The sequence below is a fragment of the Cheilinus undulatus genome, linkage group 3, assembly GCF_018320785.1.
Source record: "Cheilinus undulatus linkage group 3, ASM1832078v1, whole genome shotgun sequence".
NCBI lineage: Eukaryota > Metazoa > Chordata > Actinopteri > Labriformes > Labridae > Cheilinus > Cheilinus undulatus.
The window spans coordinates 45,822,662-45,849,105 of NC_054867.1; the positions used below are offsets into that span (position 1 = coordinate 45,822,662).

Below are 26,444 nucleotides of genomic sequence, written 5' to 3' on the forward strand. Positions count from 1 at the left end.
GTGCAGCTAAGAGTATTCTTACAATTGTGCTAATCTGGGATGACATTTTGCTCTTTGTGTGTTAAACTTCAGTAACTGAGTATCGTGTGAAATCCTTTACATTAAATCAATAGCCAACAACTCTCTTTATTCACTTTTAATCCTCAGTATCTTATTTGAGGGTGTAGGAGTAAAATTTGTTGACTTTGCTGTATTACCTGGTTGTAATTACATGTTGTGCAGATTAGATTGTTCTCTTACAATTTAAAGTTTGAATATGAGGATGCTGCACAAATAAAGTAAACCAATACAACCACCATTACTTGTTAAAATTATAAAATAAATAATAATTTAATGCCCCAGAAAATGTTGCACCACTTTGCAAACCACTACTCTTTATATAATTTAAAATAAAGTAGGCATGGTGAATTGAGCATACACTATCTATTCAAAGGTATAGGCGACAACTGTAGGAATAAAACTTTATACAATTCTATTCGGGACATTGCTGATATAAACCACAGGGCTGTTTCATACAAGAGCAGTACAGAAAGTTTTCTGCTGCGTACAGGCGACCACAAAAACATATTAAACTGATATCCAATCAAATTACTGTTATTGTTTGACAAGCGTACTCACGGACCAATAGAATTGCTGTAAGTATGCTGGAAAGGGGCGGGATGTAAGATATCCTATGTCATCAACTCAAGGCGCTTTGTTGTTCTTTCGGCAGAGAAAACGGGTAAAAAGTACAGACAAAACAAACGCTCTAGTGTAAGATAACGCTTTATTTGGTTCAATATAGTTAAAGTCCGACCAACGGTGAAGTCAGACTGATGTCGCCGGGTGAAAAGTGGAGAATTTGTGGGACCAAATCAGCTCAGCGGTGAGCTAGCTTTAGCCTCTCCGGGAGGAGCGGAAGGAATTCAAGGCACTGGGAAGAAGGGAAGAAATCTCTGCTGGGATGCCTAACGCAAGTTGGGGAAAAGCTGTTTTTTTCAGTTCCGCCTGGTATCATGGCACTATACAGATAAATTATGCATTCTTTTGACTTATATCAAACTAAAGGAACACTTTAATGGTTATTTTCTAACTGTTAAGGTGCGAGTTTAGCGAGTTAGCCACGTAGCTACGTAGCCTTCAATAGGAAGTCTTTTAAAATGGCGGAAGGTTGGCCCATTCCTTCGGCTGTTGTCTTCATGCTGTTGAGTTTGAGTGCCTGGGCTGTTGGGTCTTGTCCTTCTCCATGCTCGTGTTACAGAGGACAGGATGAAGTCCAAATTCTGGACTGCAATAGGAAAAGGCTGTCGGTGTCTCCAGTGGACCTGCCAGAAGGGATAACACAAGTGTAAGTACACAACTGGACCGACGCAAACGTGATGAAGTTTGTCCTGCATTGATTTGTTGCCCAACCAAGGTGTGCATCAAAACAAAGAGAGAAACCACGTTTTCATACATTTTAGACTAAAAAACTCACTTTTAAATGAAGTTCCATGGAACTAAAGCTATTAATTAGTTTATCATGACCGATTTGTCTTGTTTTTTTATTTTGTCGATGTAAACAAGAGTGGGAAATCCATTCTTCAAACTTTCCCAGGAATATAAACACAGAATTCAAAGCCAATTCAAGGGTTATTTGGTAAATCCTGGAGTTTTAGAAGTACTCTCATGGACTGTTAAAAGTGTTGTTGCAGGTTTATGGTTTCTGTGAATAAGTTGTGTTTCACATGATCGACCTGTCTATAAGTCAGGAATGTTTGCTGCATCCAACATACTCACGTTTACAACTTGATTCATGACTTATTAATATTTTTATTATACATGAGAACAAAGTCAAGTAATTACCAATATAATCCTTTAATCTCAGACATCTTTAATTTTAATTTAGAAGTTGTATTGTCTCTGATATTACGTTTTTCTTTTTGAAAATGTGATGCAAATAACAGCTTCTAGAAGGACTTTTCGGCACAAAAGATGAATATTTTAACAAATGCTGTATTACATAGCACAATTATTGAACATCTTTTTAAAGAAACAGTGCTGCAGCTTGTGTTTCTGGCTGAAGCCGTTTTTTTTAACATCCAACAGACAAAGCCAATAACATTTACTGTTTGCTCCTGGTTTCAGTCAACAAGCACTGCAATACATATTTCCATCAAATGGATTTAACTTGTGTGTAATTGTATTTTTAATTAGACTGCACATAGGGATGGATGATGATTTTACTGCTATTTGAAAGCAGACCAGCGGAGTATGGAGTGCAATTGCACCGGGGCATTGAACAGAACAATTTTACCTGGTGCAAAAGTACCTTAAAACTACTTTTCTGTTCATTGTAGGGTTGACATGATACCAGAATTCTTATTTTTCATATGATACTAGTAAATAAATTTAACAATATTGATACCTGTTTGGAAAGCATGGCAACAAAAATGGAAGCCCTAGGCAGTAGTATTAGGTTATTTCTTATTTTCCATTATCAGACATTGGTAAAAATTTACTATGACAGTTTACTATGAAATGTCACTTATGTGTTTGTGCTCTTTAGGCAGTGTCTTGTATTTTGCTTGCGGTTTTTGGTGGATTAATACCTCTGTTAAGCACTTTTGTTATTAATTGGATCTAGTTTACTTGAATTTTGTCACTTTTTGCTGTTTACTTGTGACTGCAATCTTCATGATGATAAATTGGTGCTTTGTTTTTGGATTTATGTATTTTGATTGTAGGTTAAATTTCCTAAATGTATTAAGATGAGGCATAATGAAGAAGCTTAATCCCCGTAAACACTAGAGATCATTTGTGATATCCTTTATATTATTATTATCCTCCCATTTGCCAAGGTTTCTTTAAGTTGTGCTTATTTGTCTTCTGTCATTGTTAATGTTGTCAGTGTTAATGTTTATTTAAGTGCTGTTGTACGTTTTAAAGAGGAATGGTAATAATAAGGTTGATTAAGGTTCTCATGAGTGAAAAGGAATAGTGAAATCCATATTTCCTATGATTTTTTTGCTCTTTTTGCAGTCATTTAAAATCAGACACAAATGGCCGTAATGTTTTAATTGTTTTAGTCATGGTGTTTATTATGTTTATTTCAGCACTATGAATCACAACGAGCTGGCTGTTTTCCCCTTTCTTGGAGACATTTCCCCAAATGTCACCTCGCTGTCATTGTAAGTATAGAAGAATGAATTAACAGTTTCATCCTTTTCATGCCTTATCGTTGTTGTTCTATTATGTCATGTTGACAAAAATGTCAGTCAAAAAACATTAGTTAGGTATTACAATGGATTGGTTCACAGTTTATGACATGAGTAATAACTATTCTTAAGACTAACACCATAATTATGTTTATGATTCAGAGTCCACAATCGGATCTCAGAGCTGTCGATGCACCAGCTGCAGCCGTACGTTTCACTCGAGACTCTGGACCTGACGTCTAACTCCATATCTGAGATCAAAGTCGGATCCTTCCCCTCCATGCAGCTGAAATATCTGTAAGCAAACATTTATTATTTTGGTTGTGTCATTTGTACTTCAAAATCAAGGATAAATCTGTATGAATGGCCCTAACAATACAATTTTTAAGTTGAAGAAAATAAAGTCAAAGACTAAGAAGATGGTTGATCTACCAAGGCTGGTAAACTGAAGATTGACTGCTAAACATTTTTTATGTTGAAAAACAAGGTCTGACTTGCTGTTTCATTAAAAAGTAAGATGATACTTTATTCATCTACTCGTTAGAGGAAACTTAAAAGAAATAAAATAAAAGCACAAGGGGAACACTAAAGTCACCTTGTGATCAGTTTGTTTGCAAAAGTCATCTTAATGTGGGCTTGATTCATCCTAGTGTGGATATTCACACACCAACGCATTAGGTGGTGTAACTGCAAGGCAAGCATAAATTCTCTTTCCTGATTTTGCACTAATGTTTCTGCTCTTTTACTTCGTAGGAATTTGAGTAATAACAAGATCAGCGTCCTTGAGCCTGGCTGCTTTGAAAACATCTCCAACTCTCTGCTGGTGCTGAAGCTGAACAGGAACAGATTAGCTGTGCTGCCATCCAAAGTCTTCAGACTTCCACAGCTTCAGTTCCTGTGAGTATCACATGAAAGATTTTCATGCTCGTCTTATTAGTGTTACTATTGTAGGAGGACAAATTGACTCTGCTGATTCTGGTTAGAACTCTACATAGGGGGCTGTAATGTTGATTGTGTATTTTTGTTTTTGTTGTTTTTATTTCTATAAAACTCTGACATGTAGGTGCATACTATCATTGCAGTGAAATGAAGCGCAACAAGATCAAGATCGTGGACAGCTTGACATTTAAGGGAATGGACTCTCTGAAGTCACTGAAGATGCAGAGGAACGGCATCACCAAGCTCATGGATGGAGCCTTCTTTGGGCTTAACAACATCGAAGAATTGTGAGCAAATAAGCATTTTTGTGACACTAGAATTGTAAACGTAGATATAATGCAAGTTAAACCCAGACAACATCAACACCAGGAAAACAAATATAGAAGTCCTAAGTACTTAATATTATAAATGCCTTTTTGATGAATAAAACAACAGTCAATCTCCTGCTCATGCTCTGAGTTTGCACAAATAAACAAAAAGATGCCAATGTATGTGTGAAATTTAAACAGTTCTGTCACATTTCTTCTTTTCTTGCTGCAACTTTTAGTTGAAAGTATGTCTAAATGTCTGGCTTTGGCACTTTTTGATGCTATCAGTCTTTAAAGGAACTGAGATTTTACTGTTATAAACTAATAGAATCAAGAAGTATCAAAGTAATGGAAACATTTGACAACTTAAAAGCAAACTCACAATTTTTTGTAGCAATGGTGAAAATCAGTAAAAATACCGTCAGAGGAAGCTATAAAAGCACTTAAGCCAGAATAACATGACCCCATCTTTGTTTTAATTCAATTTTTTCTCTGTGCTTGCCTTTGTCTCTGATCACTCTAGCAGAGTTTTCAAACAAAACAATTTCTTTAATGAGATTTGTTTTTGTTAATGCCCTTTTGTCTCTTCCATCTGCGTCTCAGAGAACTGGAGCACAACAACTTAACCGAGGTCGCCAAAGGTTGGCTGTATGGCCTGCGCATGCTGCGTGTGCTGCGGGTCAGCCAGAATGCTGTCGGCATCATCCGACCAGACGCCTGGGAGTTTTGCCAAAAGCTTGAAGAACTGTGAGTGTTTTTGCTTCATTTCCCTAAAATCCCAACACAGCTGAGAGTCCCCGCTTTCTTTGATCAGCCCTGGGCTATGAAATTCAAAGTGTGTGCTCAGAGATGTTGCTATAGTCTTTTTACAGTTTTGTTGGCTCTGTGGAGCTGATTCTCTGCTGTGTTACCTCGGGTCAAAATACTGGATGTGTTTTTACAAATTTTCTTACATTTCCCCCTTTTTAAGAATCATTTTTGAATGAGCAGTCACTTTTAAGTAATGATGTCCTGATAATCATCGGCCATTATTGGCCAGTTTCCTTTAAAATACATAATCATAATTAATGCTAGTCACAGATCACCTTTAGTTAATATCCTGGTGTCTGCTGCTGAGAGAAACACTGTGTTGAGCAAATTTGGGAAATTGCAAAACTGCAGTTGAATTTCTAGCCAATAAGCCAACTAAATTTAAGCACATCAGAATTGTGAATGAAAAGAAATCAAGATGCAGCAACTTCAGTTTGGAAAAAACAAAAAAACACTCAAAGCAGTCATTAAGATCCCCTCATCTTTGGTGTAAGCCATTACTCTCAAATAGAAATTCAAATTATAAATTTGGTTGAAACCCGCAGGATAAAAGCTATTTAGCTAGCTAACATTAGGTAAAATGATCATTACTATTTTGGATTTGGCTACAAATGTATAAACTTTTTTATAGGTGAAAGTTAGTTTTATTGGTAATTAGGGCTGTCAGTTGATTAAAAAAAAGAATCTGGATTTATCTTGGAATTTCTATAGCTAATCAATCTCATTTTTGTTGCATTTTCAAATTCCACCATTTTGCAGTTGAAACTTTTGTTTAATTCAGAGTTTTGTACTGTCTTAAACTAAGGGCAGTGGGTGTCCTGTTAAGATAGAGGCTTGTTTTTAGTTTGAATGAAAAATAAGGGACTTGGGGTAGATGGAAGATTGTTTGATTAACTTAACCATGGAAAAAATGACTTGTCGTAGATTGAAAAGAGCAAAGGTAATGTTAAAAAAAGTAATTCTCAAGGCAAAGATGAGTTTTTACTTTTCCACTGAGCTGTCTGAGTTTTTTTAAGGGAAATAAGACAATAAGGAGCAGTGGTGTATGTTGTTTACATCACTGCTGCAGGGAGATGTTAAAGTGTCTTTACCAGTGTTTCCCATGTGTCTGAATTATTCTTGTGGTGGTTGCCAGTGGAAGGAGCCAACATTACACACAAGCACATAAAAGTTCACTTCTATTCAAGTATCTACCAATACTTCGAATTTAACTCCTTTGTTTGATCTGTGCCAAAATTTTCACACTTATATTTATCTTACGTAACTAGTTGTCCCCAGATGATGGGATGAATGAGACAAATGGCCGTTTGTTTACAGGGGTCACCAAAACCAACACTAAAGTAAAGTTTCTCACGTTAATTTTAACTTTTGGTATAATCAGTCAATTTGACCTTCAGTTGTATTTTCTCTAGCATCATGGAAAAAGACTGTAACCGTTATCTCTGATCAACCTGATATTGTCTTTTAATTGCTTATTTTCAGTGTCTTAATGTCTGATTGACTCAACAGTATTATTATTATTTGGATTATTAGGAATTATATTGTGTCTGATTGTATTACACATCAATATTAAGTTTAGCGTTTACCTTCCTCTAAACAAACAACATAAACATCAACGAATAAGGTAGAATTTTAACACTCATCCAAAAAATAGGCTTCATAACCTTATTTGTAAAGGAAAAGATTATTTTACAGCATTATATTATTACTTCATTGTTAATGGGGCTGCAAAATACCTTCAGATTTTTCATCTTCTAGTTGTATTAATTGCTCTGTATTCTTTGAACGTATTGATCACAACTTCAGTCTGCTCACCTTCAGTTATATTTTCCAAACACTCAGCTCGTACCTCCCCCCCTACACCTCTCTGTGAACTTAACCACTCTCAGCAGCAGCAGCATGTTTAATGAAGCTGTTTATTTACAACTCGTGTGCGCCTTGAGGAACAGCCTCTTTATGATGTAAAATGAATGAAAATCATCCAAACATCTCTGGACAGTGCGAAAAAAAAATCTCTGGACAGTGCGCATCAGAAACTAAAACTACAAGAGTGCAGAGAAAAGGGCAATTATGTCAGGCAGTTTACAGATTGCAAAAGGCATTTGTGTTGTGGTTCCCACAATCCCACACTAAAATTAAGACTTATACTGGAGAAATTAACCTATTATGTGTTTTCAGACTGGAGTTAGGGGATCTCCTGTGCATGGAAGCTAACGTGTAGAATGTAAACTTGAAACAAAAAGTAAGGCAATTTGTGTTTGGTACATTATTTCTTTGTTGTAACAATGCTTCTTGGCAATAAATCTTATACCGTTGGAAAGCCTGTTTATCATTATTCTTTTAAATGGTGCCACATTTGTAAGGATCATGCATTTGTGGGATGAGCAGCAGAGCTAAGTATGTGGGTTGCACCCATGAAAAATGTGCCAAATGTTCTCTGCCAATTCCAAACAGCTGATTCCGCCATTGACTCTTGTCTGGTGTTTGGTGGATTGGATGATTGAAGATTGACGAAACAAGACATTGACAATTTAACAATATGTATTTAACAAACAGAAGCCTCAATAGTGTGTAGAAGAACCATACACAGCCACAACAGCCTGGCTTCTCCTCCTCCTGCTGGTCACCAGCCTGGTCACACACTGCTGTGGGATGGCATTCCATTCTTCAACCAGCATTTGTCGCAAGTCAGCCAACGTGGTTGTGTTTGTCACTCTGACACGAACAGCACACCCAAGCTGATCCCACAAGTGTTAAATGGGGTTAAGGTCAGGACTGTTTGTGGGCCATTCCATCCTCTCCACTCCCAGATTCTGGAAGTAGTCTCTGATAAACCCCGCTCTGTGGCGGCAAGTGTTGTCATCTTGGAGGTTAGAGTTCTTTCTGACAGGGTGAGAAAACGGTATTACTGGGGTGTTGTCTTCTTGGGACTCCCACTTCGCGGCCTGTCTCTGGCATTCATATATGGAACTTGGTCTTCAGTTTGGAGATGGTACTAGGGTTCACTCCAAACAATGCTGCAACTTGGTTTTGCGGAACACCAGCTTGAAGTTGCCCAACCGATGGGCCCTATCCAGATCAGTCAAATGTGGCATGCCGATTCTTGAAGCAGACATCTACTGACCACTGTAGCAGGGCCTATGCTCACAAGTGCTGCCAATCAGGCACCTGATTGGCAGCACCTGGGGGTACCAGAAGCTCAAAACAAGAGTCAATAGCAACAGCAAAATAAGCTGTTTGACATTGGCAGAGAAGATCTGACACATTTTTCATGGGCGCAACCCACACACTCAGCTCTGCTGCTCATCCCACAAATGCATGATCCTTACAGATGTGGCATCATTTAAAGGGTAATGAACAGGCTTTCCAACGGTATAAGATTTATTACCAAGAAGCACTGTTACAACAAAGAAATAATGTACCAAACACAAACTGCCTTACTTTTTGCTTTGAGTTTAGTAGGCTCAAATTCTGGCGTATAGACAGCGGACAAACAGCTTTCTCACGACATGTTTAAATATGAAATGCCAGAATCAGACAGGCGTCAGTATACTTCAACGGGCTGCCCAAATATAGCCTATGTGTGGGAACCACTGCTTTCACCTAAGTGTGCTGAAAGGAACAATAAAGCATGTGATCAATGCTCTTCAAATAATTGATGCTCTGATTATGGACCTTAATCCCAGGCAGTTACTACATTACTGCTGACACCCTATTAGCGATATTAAATAATTGCGTCAGTTACCTGATGCAACTGAGTTAATGTTCTGAGAGCACATAACATGGTCCTATTAGCTGTGGATTAGTTGATTAAACTCATTATTGATCAGTATCGAAAACGTGATCAAAGCACCCCTAACATTAGAGTGCTACATTTCTGTGCCTATAATATGTGTTTGAACTAATCTCGATCATATTTGACTGTTCTTTTTGCAGAGACTTGTCCTTCAATCATCTCACCAGACTTGAAGAGACAGCGTTTGTTGGACTAGGTCTTCTTGAGAATCTGAACCTGGGAGAAAACTCCATCAGCCATTTGGGGGAGGGAGTCTTCAGTGGCTTGGCAGGTCTGCGCACCCTGTAAGTACTGCCACTTGAGGAAATCTGTCCAAGAAATGCCATGACCATTTGATCCTAAAGGGGAGTGATAAAGCTTAGGGTGAAAAATAACCAAGTCCTGACTTGTTCTCGGCCCTGTGCAACCTCATGAAGGCTGATCACCACAGTAGGTTCTTTTGTTTCATTCTTCATATGTAGCTATCGTCCTGACTTAAATATGTTTTCCCAAGTAATCCTTGAATGTTTAGTCATATAACAGTAGACACTGGCAGTCTATTCAGTCTCAATCCTCTAATGCAGTCATTGTTTCCCTCTAATCCTGCTTGTCATTAGTGATCTGTTTACTCGTAGATCTGGTCACCCAGTGTGTCATTTCTATAGACTCCTTTTCGCTTTCTTCGTGTTGTCTGTGATTGCTATTCCCCTCTGCATGAAAATAGTGAATTAGAATTTTCAGACCTTATGTCCAACAAGGAGTCTCTTGCTGGCTGGAAATGCCAGACAATCTTCTGAAAATGGCCCGTTTAGAGCACTTGAAATCACCATTGGAGGAGCATTACTTCTTATACCGGTAAGAAGATGATGCCACGAAGTAGAGTATTTTCTGTGGCTTTTGGTGTGGATGAAGGCAGGGTATAAGCAACAGTATAAGACAGAATTAGGGACCTGCTGTAGGAATTTGGTGTTTTTTCATATTTTGGCCATTTAAAAATGATGTCATTTATCTGTCTTAAGTTATTTTGTATAAGAAATGGTCCACTCTTTTTTTGTTTGAATTGTAAGTATTGCATGCATACCACTGGCATATTTCTGCATATGTCACAGAAGAATTATGTGCAGGATGAGTGAGGCTGCAGGAAATTCTCACTTTCCCTTTAAGTGATAGATTCTTATTCTTTTAGGTTTTTTTTGTATGTGTAGTTTTAGCGTTTGATGTTGTTTATATATTTTTAAGAAGGAACTGGTAGCTACCAAAAAGTGACCATGTTTTAACCAGGAAGAAAAGGAAAGGTTATATGCAGAGAGGACTACTAGGAGGGACTACTAGAGGATCTGTTATAGCAAGCCAAAAAGAAAAACTGTTGGGCAAAGCCTGAGAGACATTTTTGTGTGGCAATGGACTTGTTTGATCCTGTTTAAGATCCACTGTCCCTGTGCCAAAACAGCTGATTTGATTTTGAACTTTTTTCATTGTTATTTATTGTAAAGGATAAATCTCCACTGCAATTTCGCTACAACTGAGACTGTTGAGTTTAAGTTGAGGTAAAGGAGAAGAAGGTGGTCTCTGTTAATCCCTAAAGGGGTTTTACTGGAACACCAGTGTTAATTTCACCAAGTAAAACTATTTATGAGGAAAGTAAGACTAAGACAAGCCAATAAAAAGATCTTTGGTGGCAAAAATTAAAAAGTACTTAGTTTCTGTCAAGGAGATTAAATTAGACTAAAATGTTCTTTTTGTCAGATATTCCAAGTCTGTGATATGAGAGAGGACAAGCTGTTAGGTCAGATGAGTCTGTAGCTCTTCGAAAATGAGGATACCAGGTTCTGTAGGGTGATTTGCACCAGAGGTTTTGACTAAAATGTTAGGACCTCTGTTGTCTAGGACTTGGCTAATATTTTTTGTGTTTTTGTCAACTAAAGCTATAAAGGGTCAGTGTTTCCCCTATCATTCTATTGGGAGGGCGCCCTGCCCTGCCAACGGCACCCCCCTTTGAGTCAATTTTATTTAATTGTTTTTTCTATATAGCGCCAGATCACAACAGAAGTCATTTAAGAATAACTTTCCTATAGATCAGGTTTTTACTTGGTTCTTTAATTTAACAACAGAGCTAAGCAAACTGCTCACTGAGCAGAGAGCCCTGCCCCCTCCTCTCTGTGTCAGAGCTGCAGTCACTCAGTATCATGAGAGAGAGAGTTCTCCAACTGCTTTATCCTCTAAAGTTGTGTATGAACCGATGTCCTGGTTGTTTAACGTCTGAGATAGTTACACAAGTGCTGAATTTTTGCGCAAGATTGCAGCAATTGCGAGCAATTTATTAAATTCTCACTACATCTTATACTTGTAATGTAGGAAAATCCCCCATATAAAACGCTGCAAACTGACAAACCAGTGGGAAACGTAGTCAGAATCAGCGACAGTGGGTTCATGTCCGCACCAGCTCCCTCCTGGTCTTCTCACCTCGGCAGGTAGAAATACGCATGACTGAGCGGCCCCTCCGTGGGTCACCTGATGATCATTTTAATATTTTAACATTCAATCATCAGGGATCAATAAACTGGTGGATGATCCCTTTTGTCCTTTTATTCCTCATGTACATGTTTCTCATAGCACCTGGCACTATTGGGGATATTTATGGTCGTTATTTACACTTGTAAATAAACCTCTTCAACGTGCAGGTTACGACAGAAACTCTTGAACCTTTATAAGCGTAGGAGTGTTGACAAAAGATCACACAGGCATAGAGACAACAGGAGGAGATGGAGACATGTATGTGTGTGAATGGAAGAGAGAAAATGAGTAGATAAAGTCAGTGGAGAACAATCAATCGTAATTGAGAACATTTACCAAAATACATGATCTAACCTATTATAAATATGTTACATGCTACAATAAACAGTTAAATAAATAATTAAATAAAAAGTTTGTTTTGCTTGTTAGTTAAATTTTTCAGATGTCAGACTCATTTGCATGTAGTGATGCCTTTTTGACAGCATAGGTAAACTTTACACTAATTCTGGTCTGATACAGTTCTAAAGTTACTCCTGATGTGGTAGGAAGGCCAAAAACTTAATTTCTAGATAGATAAATAGATAAAATGTTACATTGACAAATCACATGAACACCATGATTCCTGTAAGTGTTTGTGTTGGTGTCCGGCTGCCCTCCCCCTTCCCGGGCCAAGGCTGTAAAACTAGGGGAAACACTGAGGGTAGAAATGACTAAAATGTGGCTGAAACTAAAAATCATTTCAATCTAAAGACTTATTATACACTTACTTACACTGTTGTTGAATGTTACATACACTGGCTGAAAAACATTCACATGTACAAGATCTCGAGAACCAGCTTCTCTTCTACATTGGAAAAATCTTTTAACCCAATACTGGAAGAAGTTGATACCAACCGGTGTACTGGTGTAGAACAAAAACGTAATGCTTAGCATTCCCACTTTTTAATTGTAGTTTTGGGTAAAGACACTGTACTCCTATTGCAATGTACGTATTAATTTGCTAACATCAGAGAGGAAAAACAATAAGGGACAAAGTGCAGCACCAAATATGTTCTTTATTGTCCTAAACCCTGTGAAGTATTATACCTCTGTCACATTTCAGAGGTATCATACAGTTGATGCAGAATCTGTATTATTGAAATTAGCGGTTTTTAAAGTCTTTTTGCCCATGGCACACTTGATAACAAGCCAAACCAAAAGGCGCACACTATTTTCATATGTATGCAAAATAGCCACGCTAAAACATAATGCAATCTCCTTCTTGTTGTTGTTGTATGATTTTAGTCATTATGCATGTTTTTTCATGCATTTCATAAAAAATTGCCCAGGCACACTGCAGCAGTGGTATTTCTGGTGTCTCATAAACCCATGAGGGTTTGGCTTTTTGTACATGACACTTCAGAGTTCAATCAAGTCACACCTAGACCTGCCTAAAGACACACCAGTGTGCCTTGGCACACCATTTGAGAACTGCAGATGTGAACCAGTTACATAGCATTAAATAAAGCTTTATTTATGCAGCACTTTTGAAGCACTTGGTTAGAAAGCGCCTCACTGATTAAAACAATCAAAATCAGAAGGAATTTTTTGTGCATCATCAAAGATTGCATGATAAGAAATGGTTTTATCAAAAAATGCAAGATAATCATCAGAATTTGCAAGATGACTTTTTCATTCAAATGAGTTTTTGAAGCGCCTCGAAGTATTCAAAAGATCTGTTTTTTTATTGAAGTTTACAATTCCAGTAACATGGTGCTAAACATGTGTGAGGCTTTGTTTTGCAAGTTGATAGTGGGATGGAAAGAAGGCTGAGATAAATGCACAAGGAGTGAAATAAGGAACAAAGAAGTCGATCTGTAATATCTATTTGAGGAGACAATTGACTGATCCCTTCATGACACAAGGCAAGAGGGTAAGAGAGGCTGAATCTCTTGTCACAGTTGGCAGAGCAAGGCTTGTTTGTGTGATGGGGTTTGTCTTTTCTTTGCCTTTTAATATTTAATGAGGCGGGATAATCTAATATCAACATATGATTCACACATTTCATTGTCTTGTCAACAAATAACAGCTGCACTGGATTTGCCAGAGGGAGGCTATCAGACATGTTTTCTGGTGTTTACTGTAAAAATGTTGCATGATGCTCTGTTTATTGCCATGGGATCAGTTCCACATAATGTAAGTTATCTGTTACAATAAAGTTATGCATGCACCTCATATCACTACCACAGAACAAATAATTTCCAATTGTGGTCTAAAGCTGCTTCTTTCATCCTCTTCTGCTCACAGACTTTGTGTGCTTGCAAAATAGAAGATGACAGTTCTGAACCGTATTAATGCCACCACAATAGCTCTGAAAATGCTGCAGCTGTGGCTTAGAAAAGCATCATAAATGTGTCTGTTAGGGACTCATTATTTGCCACACTGAGCTCTGCCTCAGTCTCAGAGCTGCAGGGAGAAAGGGGTCATGTTTTGGAGCTTGACCATACTGGGAGCTTTCATGGGAGAGGGGAATCGGAGAGTGCCGGAACTCTTTCAGAGGTGGCCAGGCATGAGGAAAGTGAAACAAAAGAGCCCATGACCCATCCTGTAAACACAAGGCCCCTCCGGGTTTCCAGCGGACCCACGAACTGTCCCGGTGCTAAACAGAGCCAATTAATTTCCCCTCATCAGAGCAGCGGGGGCAGCGAACTGTGACACGCTGGGGAAGTACGGTGTCTCAGATAGTTAGTCTCTGAACTGAGTGTCACTGCAGCTGACAACCAAAGCAGACATAATGTGTCTTTAATGCCATTTTTTTCTAAATAAACTTTTCAAGATGAATCATTTAATCTTCAGTAAGAGTAGAGAGTGTTCAATGTGTAAAATGTGACCTTTTTTCTTTCTTTCTTTTGAAGTTAACTTTTCAGGATGAATCATTTCATCTTTGATTTATGTTGAGAGTGTTAAATGTCTAAAACATGACTTTGTTTTTTCCAGAGATATACGTAACAATGAAATCTCCTGGGCCATTGAAGACTCCATCGGTGTATTTGAGGGGATGAAGAAGCTGAACACCCTGTGAGGACCTCTTCACACTCAGACATACACATGTTGATATATAATTTCTGTTTGTTACATGTTGTAGTAATTCGGTCATTTTATAAATGAATTTATGGGATTTATGCATTAAGATACACTGGCTTCCTTTCTTATCCCATACTCAACTGGCATTTTATAAAGATATTTCTGTGAATCATCTTCGATACCCAGACAGCTATTCATCTCCTGCTGACTTTAAACACACTTTTTTCCTCTTAAAAGTAATGGTTCTTGCATTGTTTAGGCACTGGCATCAAAAAGTATCAAATGAGATCCAGTGTCCAAAAAAAAAAAAAAAAAAAAAAAAAAAAATATACCCATCCCTACTGAGAGCTCAACTATAATACTGTAGCAGTAGACAATGAGGGTTTCCCTCACAGGCAACACAGCTGCACAGATGTTGCATATTGTGTTTTTAAGTAAATGAAATGAAAATTCTCATGCTCAGTGACTGTTTTAACACCTTTGGGAGACCCAAAAAACAGGCTGCGACTTATAAAACGGGTATATGTGTGGCACTACCACTGCTGCAAAGAGAGATACACGCTGCAAACAGGGAGAATAGCAGCTCACCTTGAGTGACTGTTAAAAATTTTGGTGTGAAAGTTTTCCGTATCATTGCCAGTAATAGGTCATCTTCATTGACATACTTTTGTGCCAAAATATAAAGCAAATGAAATCTAAAGCTAATAAAATCCGAAACTAACAACCCGACTTAAAGATGCACACACCCACATACATTTACACGTATGGAGGAAGGATACAAACAAGTAAGAGAAGCTTATTCTCACGCCTGCCAAGGACTCAAAAACATGCATATTGTTACATATAATTCACATGTGATTGTTAAATACAGGCCACTTGCATCGGGAATTTGCAAAACAAACCGAACATCTATATTTAACCATAAATGCTGCTAAATAAGTCCAGGTGTTGCAAGAGGAAGCCCTTAGGTTCCATGGATGTATATTTTAAATAATTATTGTTGCATCACAATATCCACGTCTGGATAACAAAAACAGTGTTGAAATTTAAACATTTTCTATAAATACGTTTTGATACCTTGATGCATTACACAAAGTTTCTGAAATACTGCATATAGTTACACTTAAATATCTGTACCTGTTGTGTACAACACCACACCACGAGGAACAGCTTTTACACTGCAGCATTTATTCTGTTAGGTCATTTTGTACTTCTAGGGTTTTAATTTACTGCGACATAGCTCCCACTGTCTTTTTTAACTTGCTTTGCAAACTGCACAATAAATTGTAACCCAGTATGAGATCTTGTCGATTCAGTCTCCATAATAGCTCATCTTTGTTCCAGGATTCTCCAGAGGAACAAAATCAAATCAATCACTAAGAAAGCGTTTGAGGGCCTGGATGAGCTGGAGCACCTGTGAGTAAAAGGCACCTCACACTCACAAGGGCACTGTCACACACTGATGCTGAGCTCAGTGGCTAAAGATATCAGTGTGCCTTTGTCTTATTCTCGTGAAACTGGAATGCAATTTTGATAGAACCCCATTTAAGGAGTGTTTTTTTTCATATTTCTGTGCTCTCTGCAGAGATCTCAGCAAGAACGGCATCATGTCGATCCACCCTGAGGCCCTGTCCCACTTGAAACTTAAAGTGTTGTAAGTAAACACACACACACACACACACACACACACACACAAAAAGTTCTATAGTTCTGATGAGCATTTTTAGAGTTCCAAAGTTTTATCTGGTCGGGCTGGTTAATAGCGAATTCATGGAAAGACAAGTACAATGGTAAAGTAAGACAGCACTAAAAGGATATGGTCAGGAAATGAATCTTGGTTATATAACCATAAGTGTTGTTGATTTTCTGTAGCTTTAAAGGGGATTAAGAAGCCGTATATCTTAACTCTGCAAAGCCCTAACCCATTTTTATAATGGTGTTTAAAATATTCATTATTTCTGAGTCATTGGATATCTCTTTTTTTATTAAAAGCATACATTTTTTGCCCAAGCAAAGATTTGTGATTCAGCTTTCAAGTTGGAGCATCAACATCTGTCTCGGGCAACTGTTTGTCATGCCTGTGAGAAAAAAGCAGTCAAAACATTCAGTATCTCCCTTTTTTTGGGCAGTTTTGATCAGCCCAGTTAAGGAGCGTCAGTCAAGCAGCAGCCAACAGAATATCTCAGCAGCTGTCAAACTTAGGAAATATATTATACCCTGCTCATATCCTGTTATTAATGAGTCTGCTGCCGTAATAGAACATAGTGCTATTTGCATGTTTGATGAACAGATAATGTGTCTCTGCTTTCTATATCAGAGAGAAGGAAAAACTGGCAGCAGCCTTATAATTAAGATTTATTTCTGTGTAACGTGTAATAAAGAAGTGATTCAGGAGGCAGTGAATCAATTTTCCTGTCTATATTAAGATTATTTAAAGTCTAATTCTTGCACGCTCAGTTGAATTTGATCCAACTGACTGGTTTGCATAGATGCACTTGTATATGTTGGTTATTGGTTAAAGATGAGAAATGATCCCTTTTGGTTAACTTAGTTTGATATTTACAATAGTTTTAAGTAGCTGCACTTTGCTTCTTGTCTGTACTGTGTTTGTGTATTAGCTTTCTGTTGGGATTTTTGAATTCCTTAAATCAGTAAGGTTTGGACTGATATATATTTACTTGTGCTAGGAGGTTTGCGGTTTCTTAAGCAGCTAGACTCCGAGTGGATGTGTTTCTTTTGTCCAAGTACTTTAAGGAAAACCCTAGTTTGTGCTTTTAAATGGTAAATAATACAACACTGCTTTGATAATTTTGAGGAAACTGTATAGATTGATGTAGGAGGTTTGGCTATTATTGTTGTGGGCCTGTCAAGTAAGAATAGGCTGGTTAAATATCTGCTCACAAAGATGACAGATATATGGGCATCTCTGTCATAAACATAAGGATATTAGAGGAGAGGAGCCATGACTTTTTGCTTTTTGGTTGAATTATTTTATCAAGTCAATAAAGGGAAAAGTAGCAGGCTTTAACTTGGTAAGTAGTTAACCATTTGGCTAGCAGAAAATTCCTGCCATTCACTGTGTGTTGTGAGTGCCACTATACAGCTCAATATTGTTTTGGGATACATGGCAGTCGGCGAGTACAGTTGCAACGGCACTTCTCAGCATCTCTGTTTCTTCAAAAACCATTGTATCTGCAGCATGGGCCCATTTCATCCTCTGAGCTGCATGGTAGATGGAGAAGTTAGAAAAGGGTCGTTGTTGATGCCATAAAAATGTTGTGGCAGGATTGACGCCACTGCTAGCATGAAACATAAAACATTGACACCCAGCTGATGACCTTAGTGGTTGCCATATTGCTGCTTCTTCTTTCCTCTTTATCAGTATCACTGTGTCAGACCATTTACACACACGCCTGTGCTGAGGCACAGAATGATGTTACTGATGTGAAAGCAGACCTGAGGGGGTTGCAAGCAAACCAGGGCACAGTACATAATAATCATGCTTAGTGTGAAAGCAGCCTTGGCCTAAATATTCAACAATATTATCATGTGGTCTTGGTGTGCTCCATGTCAAGAAGCTGTTGTCCCTGGAGCTGGCTGCTGGGGTTGCTGAATGTCCCCACTCTCCCTCTCCAGAGTTTCCAACTTTATCCACTGTCTTATCTGAATAAAGGAATAAAGCTTAAAAAAGATCTTTAAAAGGCTGTGTGGTCAACAAGCACATTGCCATTAGTGCTCCTACTGTAAACACTTCCTACTGAATTTGAGGCCTTGCATCTGTGTTGTTCTTTTCCACATCAACATAAAACATATCCATAGTCGGATATTGTTTCACCTTATGTCCCATTTGAAAATGTATATCCGAATAACTTTATGTATTTTCCACATGGCGTAGACAGATGGTCCTAAAAGAGCTAAACAGCTGCACTGAAAAAGCAGCTTGTGATCTTTGCTGAATTCAGTGGGAATTATCATGCAGGAAGGCGGTTTAAACCTGCTCCCCTGTGGGGAACCCCCAAAAAACAGATTGTGTTTTATGAGCCGGTCCGGCTTATATTTTGGATTTAAAATCAAAGATTCAACTTGTTCACCAGGCTTATGTCATCCTTTTCTCTCTACAGCAGTTTGATGATTTAATCTAATGTAACACAGTCTCATCCCATACCTCTTTGATCACCTGTCTCTTCTCAGCGTGCTGAACACGAGCAGCCTGCTGTGCGACTGCCACATGCAGTGGTTGGGGCCCTGGCTGACTGACAGCCCGTTCCTGCAATCTGTCTCCGCTGTTTGTGCTCATCCCGCCAGCCTCCTCGGTCGCAGCGTCCTGTCCATCAGCCCGGAAGAGTTTGTTTGTGGTCAGTTCAATTTTTTTTTTCCTAATGTGCTGTTTCCCATCTTTTCCAGTGTACATGCTGTGTTGTAAAATTAAGTGATCAGGGAATTGTTTGACAATGAAAACAAGGTCAGAGAGTTTTTTTTTACAGGATCTTTGGTATTCATTAAAATAAAGAGCAGAAAAATAGGGGATTATTACAGTTTGGAAGTAAAGTTTTGAAGTTTGGGATATGCTTTTGTTCTGTCCCAGTATGCTTCTTGTGTGTGTATGGTTAATTAATATCTCTTGCATTATGGTCTAGATTTCTGCTGTAAACATTTATTTATTTTCCAAGAATAAATAAACAGTAAAGATGTTTTCATAAGATGTGTCCAATCTCAGAGATGTGATTTTCTCTGGATAATTAATTCACAGAACATTGATAAATTTAATTTCCTCCCTTTTATCCTTATTTTCCCAACTTTGTGTCAAAATAAAACATTAAAACTTCTTACAAACTTCTTTTAGTATTTGTTTTCATGGCCTTTTCGTGGCTTTTTACCTCTTGTTCTCAGATTCAGTGTTTTATGTCTGTATTTTTATAGCTGTCTCTTGGGGGAATAAGTGTTTTATAAGTCAATCCTGACACCAAAAATCAGGCTGAGTTTTTTTATTTGTGGTTTAAAATAAAAACTTTCTAAGTCCTCTTTTGATTATTGTGACAAAGAAGGTACCCAATTATTTTCATTGCTTTTGCATCAGCTCATGTTTCTTTTGAAGCAAAACAAAAAGGACAGTACTGAGGTTCAAGCTTTGTTCCTCCACAGATGATTTCCCCAAACCTCACATCACGACTCACCCAGAGACATCCGTGGCTCTGCGAGGGAACAACGTGACCCTGAGCTGTATCGCATCAAGCAGCAGTGATTCTCCGATGATGACAGCTTGGAGGAAAGACGGCGAGGTTCTGTATGATGCAGAAGTGCAAAACTATGCCCGCTACCAGGAGGGAGAGCTGATCTACACCACGGTGCTCCACCTTCTCAATGTGAACTTCACTGACGAGGGGCGTTACCAGTGTGTGGTCTCCAATCACTTTGGCTCCAACTACTCCAACAGAGCCAAGCTGACCGTCAATGGTGAGGTTTACTGCATGGCAAAGAAAGTTTTTATGTTTCTCTTATTTTATAAACTTCATTTTGCCGATTCCAGGGATCCATTTTTTTCGTTTAGCATATAAAGATGTGCTTTAATACTTTTTATTATCCCAAAACACAGAGCATTATAATATACCAGTGAAACAAGTATAGCCTACCTGCTTTAAAAGAAGAGACTCTCTCCATTGTAACTGTAGTTATAGCTCCAGTGCTACACACTGCTCGCAGTTTAAAATTTGCCCATGGGGGAAGGCTGTGGGGAATACAGTCCTAATGCATATTTTATTTTATGTTTTAAATCGTCCTGCATGTGGACTGATTTTCAACTGACTTGTGGGGTACTGTCACACCATTAGTGTAGCCCCATAAGATTTATATTCCACTGATTTATTTCCAAAGTCTGACAGAGAAAATGCATGTCTCTACTTTTCTAAACCACCCCTGACTTTCTGTCCTCTTATCTTTCAGAGCTGCCATCCTTTCTAAAGACTCCCATGGACCTGACAATCCGGACCGGGACAATGGCCAGGCTGGAGTGTGCCGCTGAAGGCCATCCATCACCCCAGATTGCTTGGCAGAAAGACGGAGGCACTGACTTCCCCGCTGCCCGGGAGCGCAGGATGCACGTAATGCCAGATGACGACATCTTCTTCATTGCCAACGTGAAGACAGAAGACATGGGAGTTTACAGCTGTACGGCTCAGAACGCAGCTGGCAGCTTGTCTGCAAATGCTACTCTCACCGTCCTAGGTGAGTCATGCACCGGATTAACAGAGCGTATTACTGATGTTTTACTACTGGGTCATTTCAGCTGAGTCACTCTGCCCATATTGGCTGCTTGTTTATGTCTTTTTCTCATGACACATCTTTCTTTTTTTAGTTTCCTCCTCAATGTTTTTAACTATGGTGTTAATGCAAATCTTACTTTCTCATGTACTGAGATACTTAAAACCTAATCCAGAGTGTACATAAAATAAATGCCTAAAAAGTACAAGAAATAAGCTTCTACCAAAACTCATAATATTCTCCAGTAAGTTTAAGTTCAGTCTCCTAATACTGGCTTTGAGTTGAAATGTGTATACTTCGATATTTGGTAAATGGTAAATTAATCACAGCTTCTCACTTCTCTAACTAGTACAGCAGCAGTAACATTAGAGCTTTGTGCTAGCGATGGAAAGTAACTAATAACATTGACTCACATTACTGTAATTGAGTAGCTTTGTTGTTTACATGTACTTTTTTAAGTACATTTTGAAATCAGTAATTTTACTTTTACTTGAGTAGATTTATTGGCCGGTAATTGTAGTTTAACTTAAATTTTAACCACAGTAGCTGTATTTTTACTTGAGTACAATAGTCTTGTACTTTTACACCTCTGCGTTTTGCACTTTTACATGTTGAATGCAGGACATATGTCCTGCCAATCTGTCCTGGCCAAGTATCAGTAGTAGCAGTTGTTGAGTTGTCTTTCTCCTCTTCTAGGGTTTAGTAACAGTCATTTTAGAGGAGATGGCAAAGATTTTTGCTCTGTAATAAACTGCACAAGCAACACCACAGTGCTGTATTTTAGCTTGGTGTATCTGGGTGAAAGCTTGATATAGGCTTACTGTTGGCTCTGATATGGAAACCAAAGGATTTAGTGTCTTCAGTGATCAATTAAAAACAAAAGTTCCAAAAACAAAAGTTCTTCATCAGTTCAGCTTAGTAAAACAAAGCAGCACTACTCTGATGATCATACTGCTGTTCATGGGGAAAAGACAAGACAAACCAAAACCAACCTGCCACAATAAAACTGTTAAAATTTAGGATACTTCAAAACCTTTTGACAGCAAGTGTTTTTAAACAATGTACTTGAGACACAGATGGTCTAGTGGTTTGGTCGTGCCCCAAGTTCACAGACACCCCAGCTTCAAGCCCTGCCTGTGGCTCTGTCTCGCATGTCCTTCCCCACTCTCTGAGCTGTTTCCGCCTCTATCCACTTTCCTTCTCTTTAAAGACAGGCGTAAAAGATAATACTGAAAACAGCAAAACTCATATTTTAACCAGAAGCTGATACAAATCCTTTTATTCACTACCAGATCACTTGGAAGTTATCACAGACTGATCACTTTTTATCAAAATTTGGAAACTTTTTAGAGTTAATCCTTCAAAAAATCCAAGCACTTCCGGCACAACTGTCTAAGAGATGATCTTGCTGTTTCAGCTTGCTTTGGCAGATGCATCAAGTTGCATCATGATGTTCTTGTAAATGTACTTACCTACATGCAGTGCATGTTGCCTCTGGAGGACACACCAGAGGTCTTGGGCCATAAGAAAGTGTCAGATGTCTGGGATATAAACTACAAAAGTGGAGTTTTTTGTAGTAGTTTTAACCTTTCATGCACATGAAAGTCCCAGTTTGTCCATGCGTATTGTATCTGTCCATTAATAAACTGCAAAGAAATAAAAAGAAGGAAAACAGTATCTAATCTGCACAAATATGACAGGGCATGTTTGTGCAACCTAGACTGTTGGACTGACTGCAGGGATTTGCTTGCATTTTTTGGAAAATAAAAACAGGCATCATTGTCATTTGATTTTTTTGTAAGCATTAAGTCAAAGTTTAGCATTTCAGTATCGTTAAAGCCCTGTGCTTCACCTACACAGTCTGAAGAAATGATCTCAACAGCAAAATAAGCTGCGTTTTTAATTTGGATTTCTATCAAATATGCAAGTTATTTACAGATGTAATGGTGTTTTTAGTGAGACTTTCAACTTCTTACATTATATGTGTGTTTTATTACTGCATGCTGAATGTAAAGAGGCTTTAAATCTGGCTGGATGGAACTGCTGGATCAGATTTCTTAATAGCTCTGCTTCTGAGATTTTATTTAAGCCATAAGCTTGTATATAATCGATACCTCATTTAAAGTTTGTGATCAAGGCTTAGCTACGACAACGAAAGAAGGATTTACTCTAGAAATAACAAACTTAACCTCTAACATATCCATAGTAACAGCTTGGCACAAATTCCAAAGGGGTAATCCAGTTTAAATGAAAAATCAATGAGTCCTCCTCTTTCAGAAACTCCATCCTTCATGCGGCCGCTGGAGGACCGAACAGTGGCCCGCGGTGAGACCGCTGTGCTTCAGTGTATCGCCGGAGGCAGCCCTGCTCCCCGTCTCAACTGGACTAAAGACGACGGCCCTCTGGTGCTCACAGAACGCCACTTCTTCGCCGCAGCTAACCAGCTCCTCATCATCGTCGACGCTGGTCCTGCTGATGCTGGAAAGTACACCTGCATCATGTCCAACACTCTTGGGACAGAACGGGGCCACATCTACCTGAGTGTGTCACCGTCGCCAAACTGTGACACCGGTACAGGATACGACCAGGACGGCTGGACCACGGTGGGCATCGTGGTGATCGTGGTGGTGTGTTGTGTGGTTGGAACATCATTGGTCTGGGTCATTGTCATCTATCACATGAGGAGGAAGAGCGAGGACTACAGCATCACTAACACAGGTCAGCAGATAACACACAACTATCATAAAATGCATCTAAAACCTTTCAATTAAAAGATGAAGTCTGATTGGATCAGATCAGTATTTCAAAAAATCCACAAGGGGATCAAAGGGAAAATTAAAACAAAATAGAATTATGTGAAAGTAAGAACATAATATAAAAGATGTTGTTAATAATTCTTAATTTTATTTTCTTTTGAGTGTTTTAGTTATTCACTTCTGTGTTGTTTTGCTAAAATGATATACACAATTACTGATAAATAATCCGTCTCTGTCTACCATAGTTTCAGAGCTCAAAAGTTATAACTAAAGTAATACCTTCCCAGTAAACACAGATTTACAGACTAGCCAGAGTACTTCTTCTTTTAGACTTTTTTACATTTGTGTACACACGGTATTTGAGCTTACTTTTTCCAATTAAGGTGCGAACATCTGAGACAGCAAATTTGAAAAATGTCCTGTGACATGACAGTGTAGGTGCTTTATGAGACCTTTACAAAACAATAGATGTGGCAAGGGAATTTTTGGAATGAATTCTCATAATTCCAATATCAGCCAGGTTGATAATCTGTCAGCCCATAGTACAAATCTCTGTTGGACCCAAACTGGACTTTGCATTCTGCTTTAAGCTTTGACCCAGAATTCAAACTGCATAAATGCTAAGCATAGCAGAAGTGGCGTTGTCGTCTGCCCTAGTATGTCACGATAACCTAGGGCAGTTGCTCTCAAATGGCGTGGCAAGGCTGGTGTGCCTTGAAGCAAGTCTAGAGGTGCTGAAGGACTTTGTACAACCATGTGTGACTACTATGACTATACAACTATTGAAAAAATAGACAGCCTCTTTGAAAACAAAAACTTTCTATAGTATATCTGGTATTTTCTTACTGTGCTTTTGTTATATATGCATGTTTTTGGATAATTTGTTGTAAAAATAAATAATAACTGGTGCAAAAATTTTTGGATTTGTCCCAGCATATTACTTTAATCAACATGAAGCTGATATAGCCGAAATGTATTTTGCAGAAATATTAATTTTTGCATGTTTTTGTGTGACCTAGTTAATCCCAAATGGTGAAGTATTGTAAATTTGAGCAAACACGGGTTATTACTACAACTATACATCAACTAAAGACACTGTAAGAAAAATTAAAAAGGGAATTTTGCATGGATTTCAAGATAGTGTGCCTTGAGATTTTGGCTTTAACGTTCAGTGTGCCTTGGGCAAAAAATGTTTGAAAATCCCTGGCCTAGGGTGATAATGTGCATCATATTTGTCATCATATAAGAAATGCACAGATATGTGGAGGCATTCAGGAAAGAAGGAGGTGAAGACATGTAAACATTAAAACACAACTCTGTTTTTACTGGTAAAGGAGAAACATGACTGGTTCAAATAAAAAGCTTTACCTAGTAGGGATTGCTTTTTGGAAATTGTTTTCATGTTAATGCCACTGTCGTGAGAATAACTTCCAAAACTTAATTCTGTGTAACAAAGAATGTCTTGTGTTTGTTACAGATGAGATGAATCTGCCCGCAGACATCCCCAGCTACCTCTCCTCTCAGGGAACTCTGTCTGAGCCTCAGGAAGGCTACAGTAACTCTGAGGCCGGCAGCCACCAGCAGCTCATGCCTCCTCTCTCCAACGGATACGTGCACAAAGGAGCAGATGGTGAGTAATCCCAGAGAATTCACCATATTTACTCAACAAAACAAACTCTTGTCTAATTGCCACAGATTTAGATATTTTTTTTGCTGCTCTTTCTCATGATCAGGAGTAATTATCCTGTGATGTTTATATTTACACAAAAATTGTATTACAGTGTTTATGATGCAGATTTGCTATCATGTTGTAACAAGTTTGGTTTTCTTGCCTGAAATAAGCTCTCCCTACCATGACTGTGCAGATGAGATAATGTCTGTCCTTATTATTGCCCAAGCTTTGTTTTTATCAGCAGCAAGCAACAAGGATACCTCCTGCAGCTTAAGCCAAAAAATACTTCTTTTAATTTCCGTTTGATAGTTCTACTGGGAGTTGTCAGCGTCTAGCTTTGAGTTGAATGCATAATGATAAAGGACACTTTAATGAGGTTGTGTTTCTGTGGTAGTCAATGATTCATTAGTTTGCAATGTTTGGCTTCAAGTAGAAATGAAGAAATATGATAAGGATTGACGACTGGATCATTATTCCAAAGCACCCTCTTTGGAGTTTTACCTAATCCTTTGGGTGATGACAGCCTTTTAAAAGGAAAACAAAGCTTGTTATGTCAACAACCCCTGGAAGGATACTGGGAATCATAAATGAACAAAGCACACAAAAAGAAAAACAAGGTTATTGTGTGACTACAAGACATTTCACCACCTCTAGCTGTCTTTAAGAGTTGTCTGAGGCAGGAAAACATTGCTTCTTGTTAAAGGTTTTTAGACACTTCCCTGTGAGAATATGTGTCTTATTCTTGATGTTTTTAGTATCATGTCTTTGCTGAAATGAGAAACTGACTTGTTTAAGGTCTGTCAGGTGTGTGTTATGGAGACACAGGCAGTGAGGTGGAAACTGAGGGGAACGGCCCGCTTCACTACAGGGTCGGCTCTCTTTTCACCGGCCGCAGCAGCTTCCATCCAGGAGAGAACCGAGAGGGATTATCAGGGCTTAATGCAGGTAATTGTTGGTTTCACAGGCATGCAAGTGTGTTTTTGAATTATTATAATTATTGCTTTTTCTCTACTCTGAGAGTTTACTTTTATCTCTAAACTTTAATGCTTGTTAAGTGGACTGTTAAGTTGGGTATTCAGTGTGTCTCATAGGTAGGTAGGCTGAAGAATACAACTACTACATCTAATCTTACTAAGATTATGGGTGAGAGTATCTTAGTGTCCAATATTGATC

The 26,444-nt window shown here is 38.5% G+C and overlaps 1 protein-coding gene across 2 annotated transcripts in view; it reads left to right on the forward strand.

Annotated features, from left to right (window-relative positions):
- Nucleotides 1-684: 684 nt before the first annotated feature.
- Nucleotides 685-26,444, forward strand: part of lrig2 (leucine-rich repeats and immunoglobulin-like domains 2) — a 32,547-nt gene continuing 6,787 nt past the window's right edge. The window contains exons 1-16 of one of the 2 annotated variants that reach the window (XM_041782586.1): nt 685-1,327; nt 3,075-3,149; nt 3,339-3,473; nt 3,930-4,073; nt 4,259-4,402; nt 5,027-5,170; nt 9,170-9,313; nt 14,499-14,579; nt 15,930-16,001; nt 16,171-16,239; nt 18,777-18,940; nt 19,728-20,039; nt 20,526-20,807; nt 23,121-23,561; nt 25,077-25,229; nt 26,067-26,216. In XM_041782586.1, the coding sequence (XP_041638520.1) occupies nt 1,140-1,327; nt 3,075-3,149; nt 3,339-3,473; nt 3,930-4,073; nt 4,259-4,402; nt 5,027-5,170; nt 9,170-9,313; nt 14,499-14,579; nt 15,930-16,001; nt 16,171-16,239; nt 18,777-18,940; nt 19,728-20,039; nt 20,526-20,807; nt 23,121-23,561; nt 25,077-25,229; nt 26,067-26,216 (2,698 nt within the window). In that variant the 5' untranslated portion in view covers nt 685-1,139. The remainder of the gene's footprint in view (nt 1,328-3,074; nt 3,150-3,338; nt 3,474-3,929; nt 4,074-4,258; nt 4,403-5,026; nt 5,171-9,169; nt 9,314-14,498; nt 14,580-15,929; nt 16,002-16,170; nt 16,240-18,776; nt 18,941-19,727; nt 20,040-20,525; nt 20,808-23,120; nt 23,562-25,076; nt 25,230-26,066; nt 26,217-26,444) is intronic. The other variant, XM_041782587.1, reaches the window with a different exon arrangement.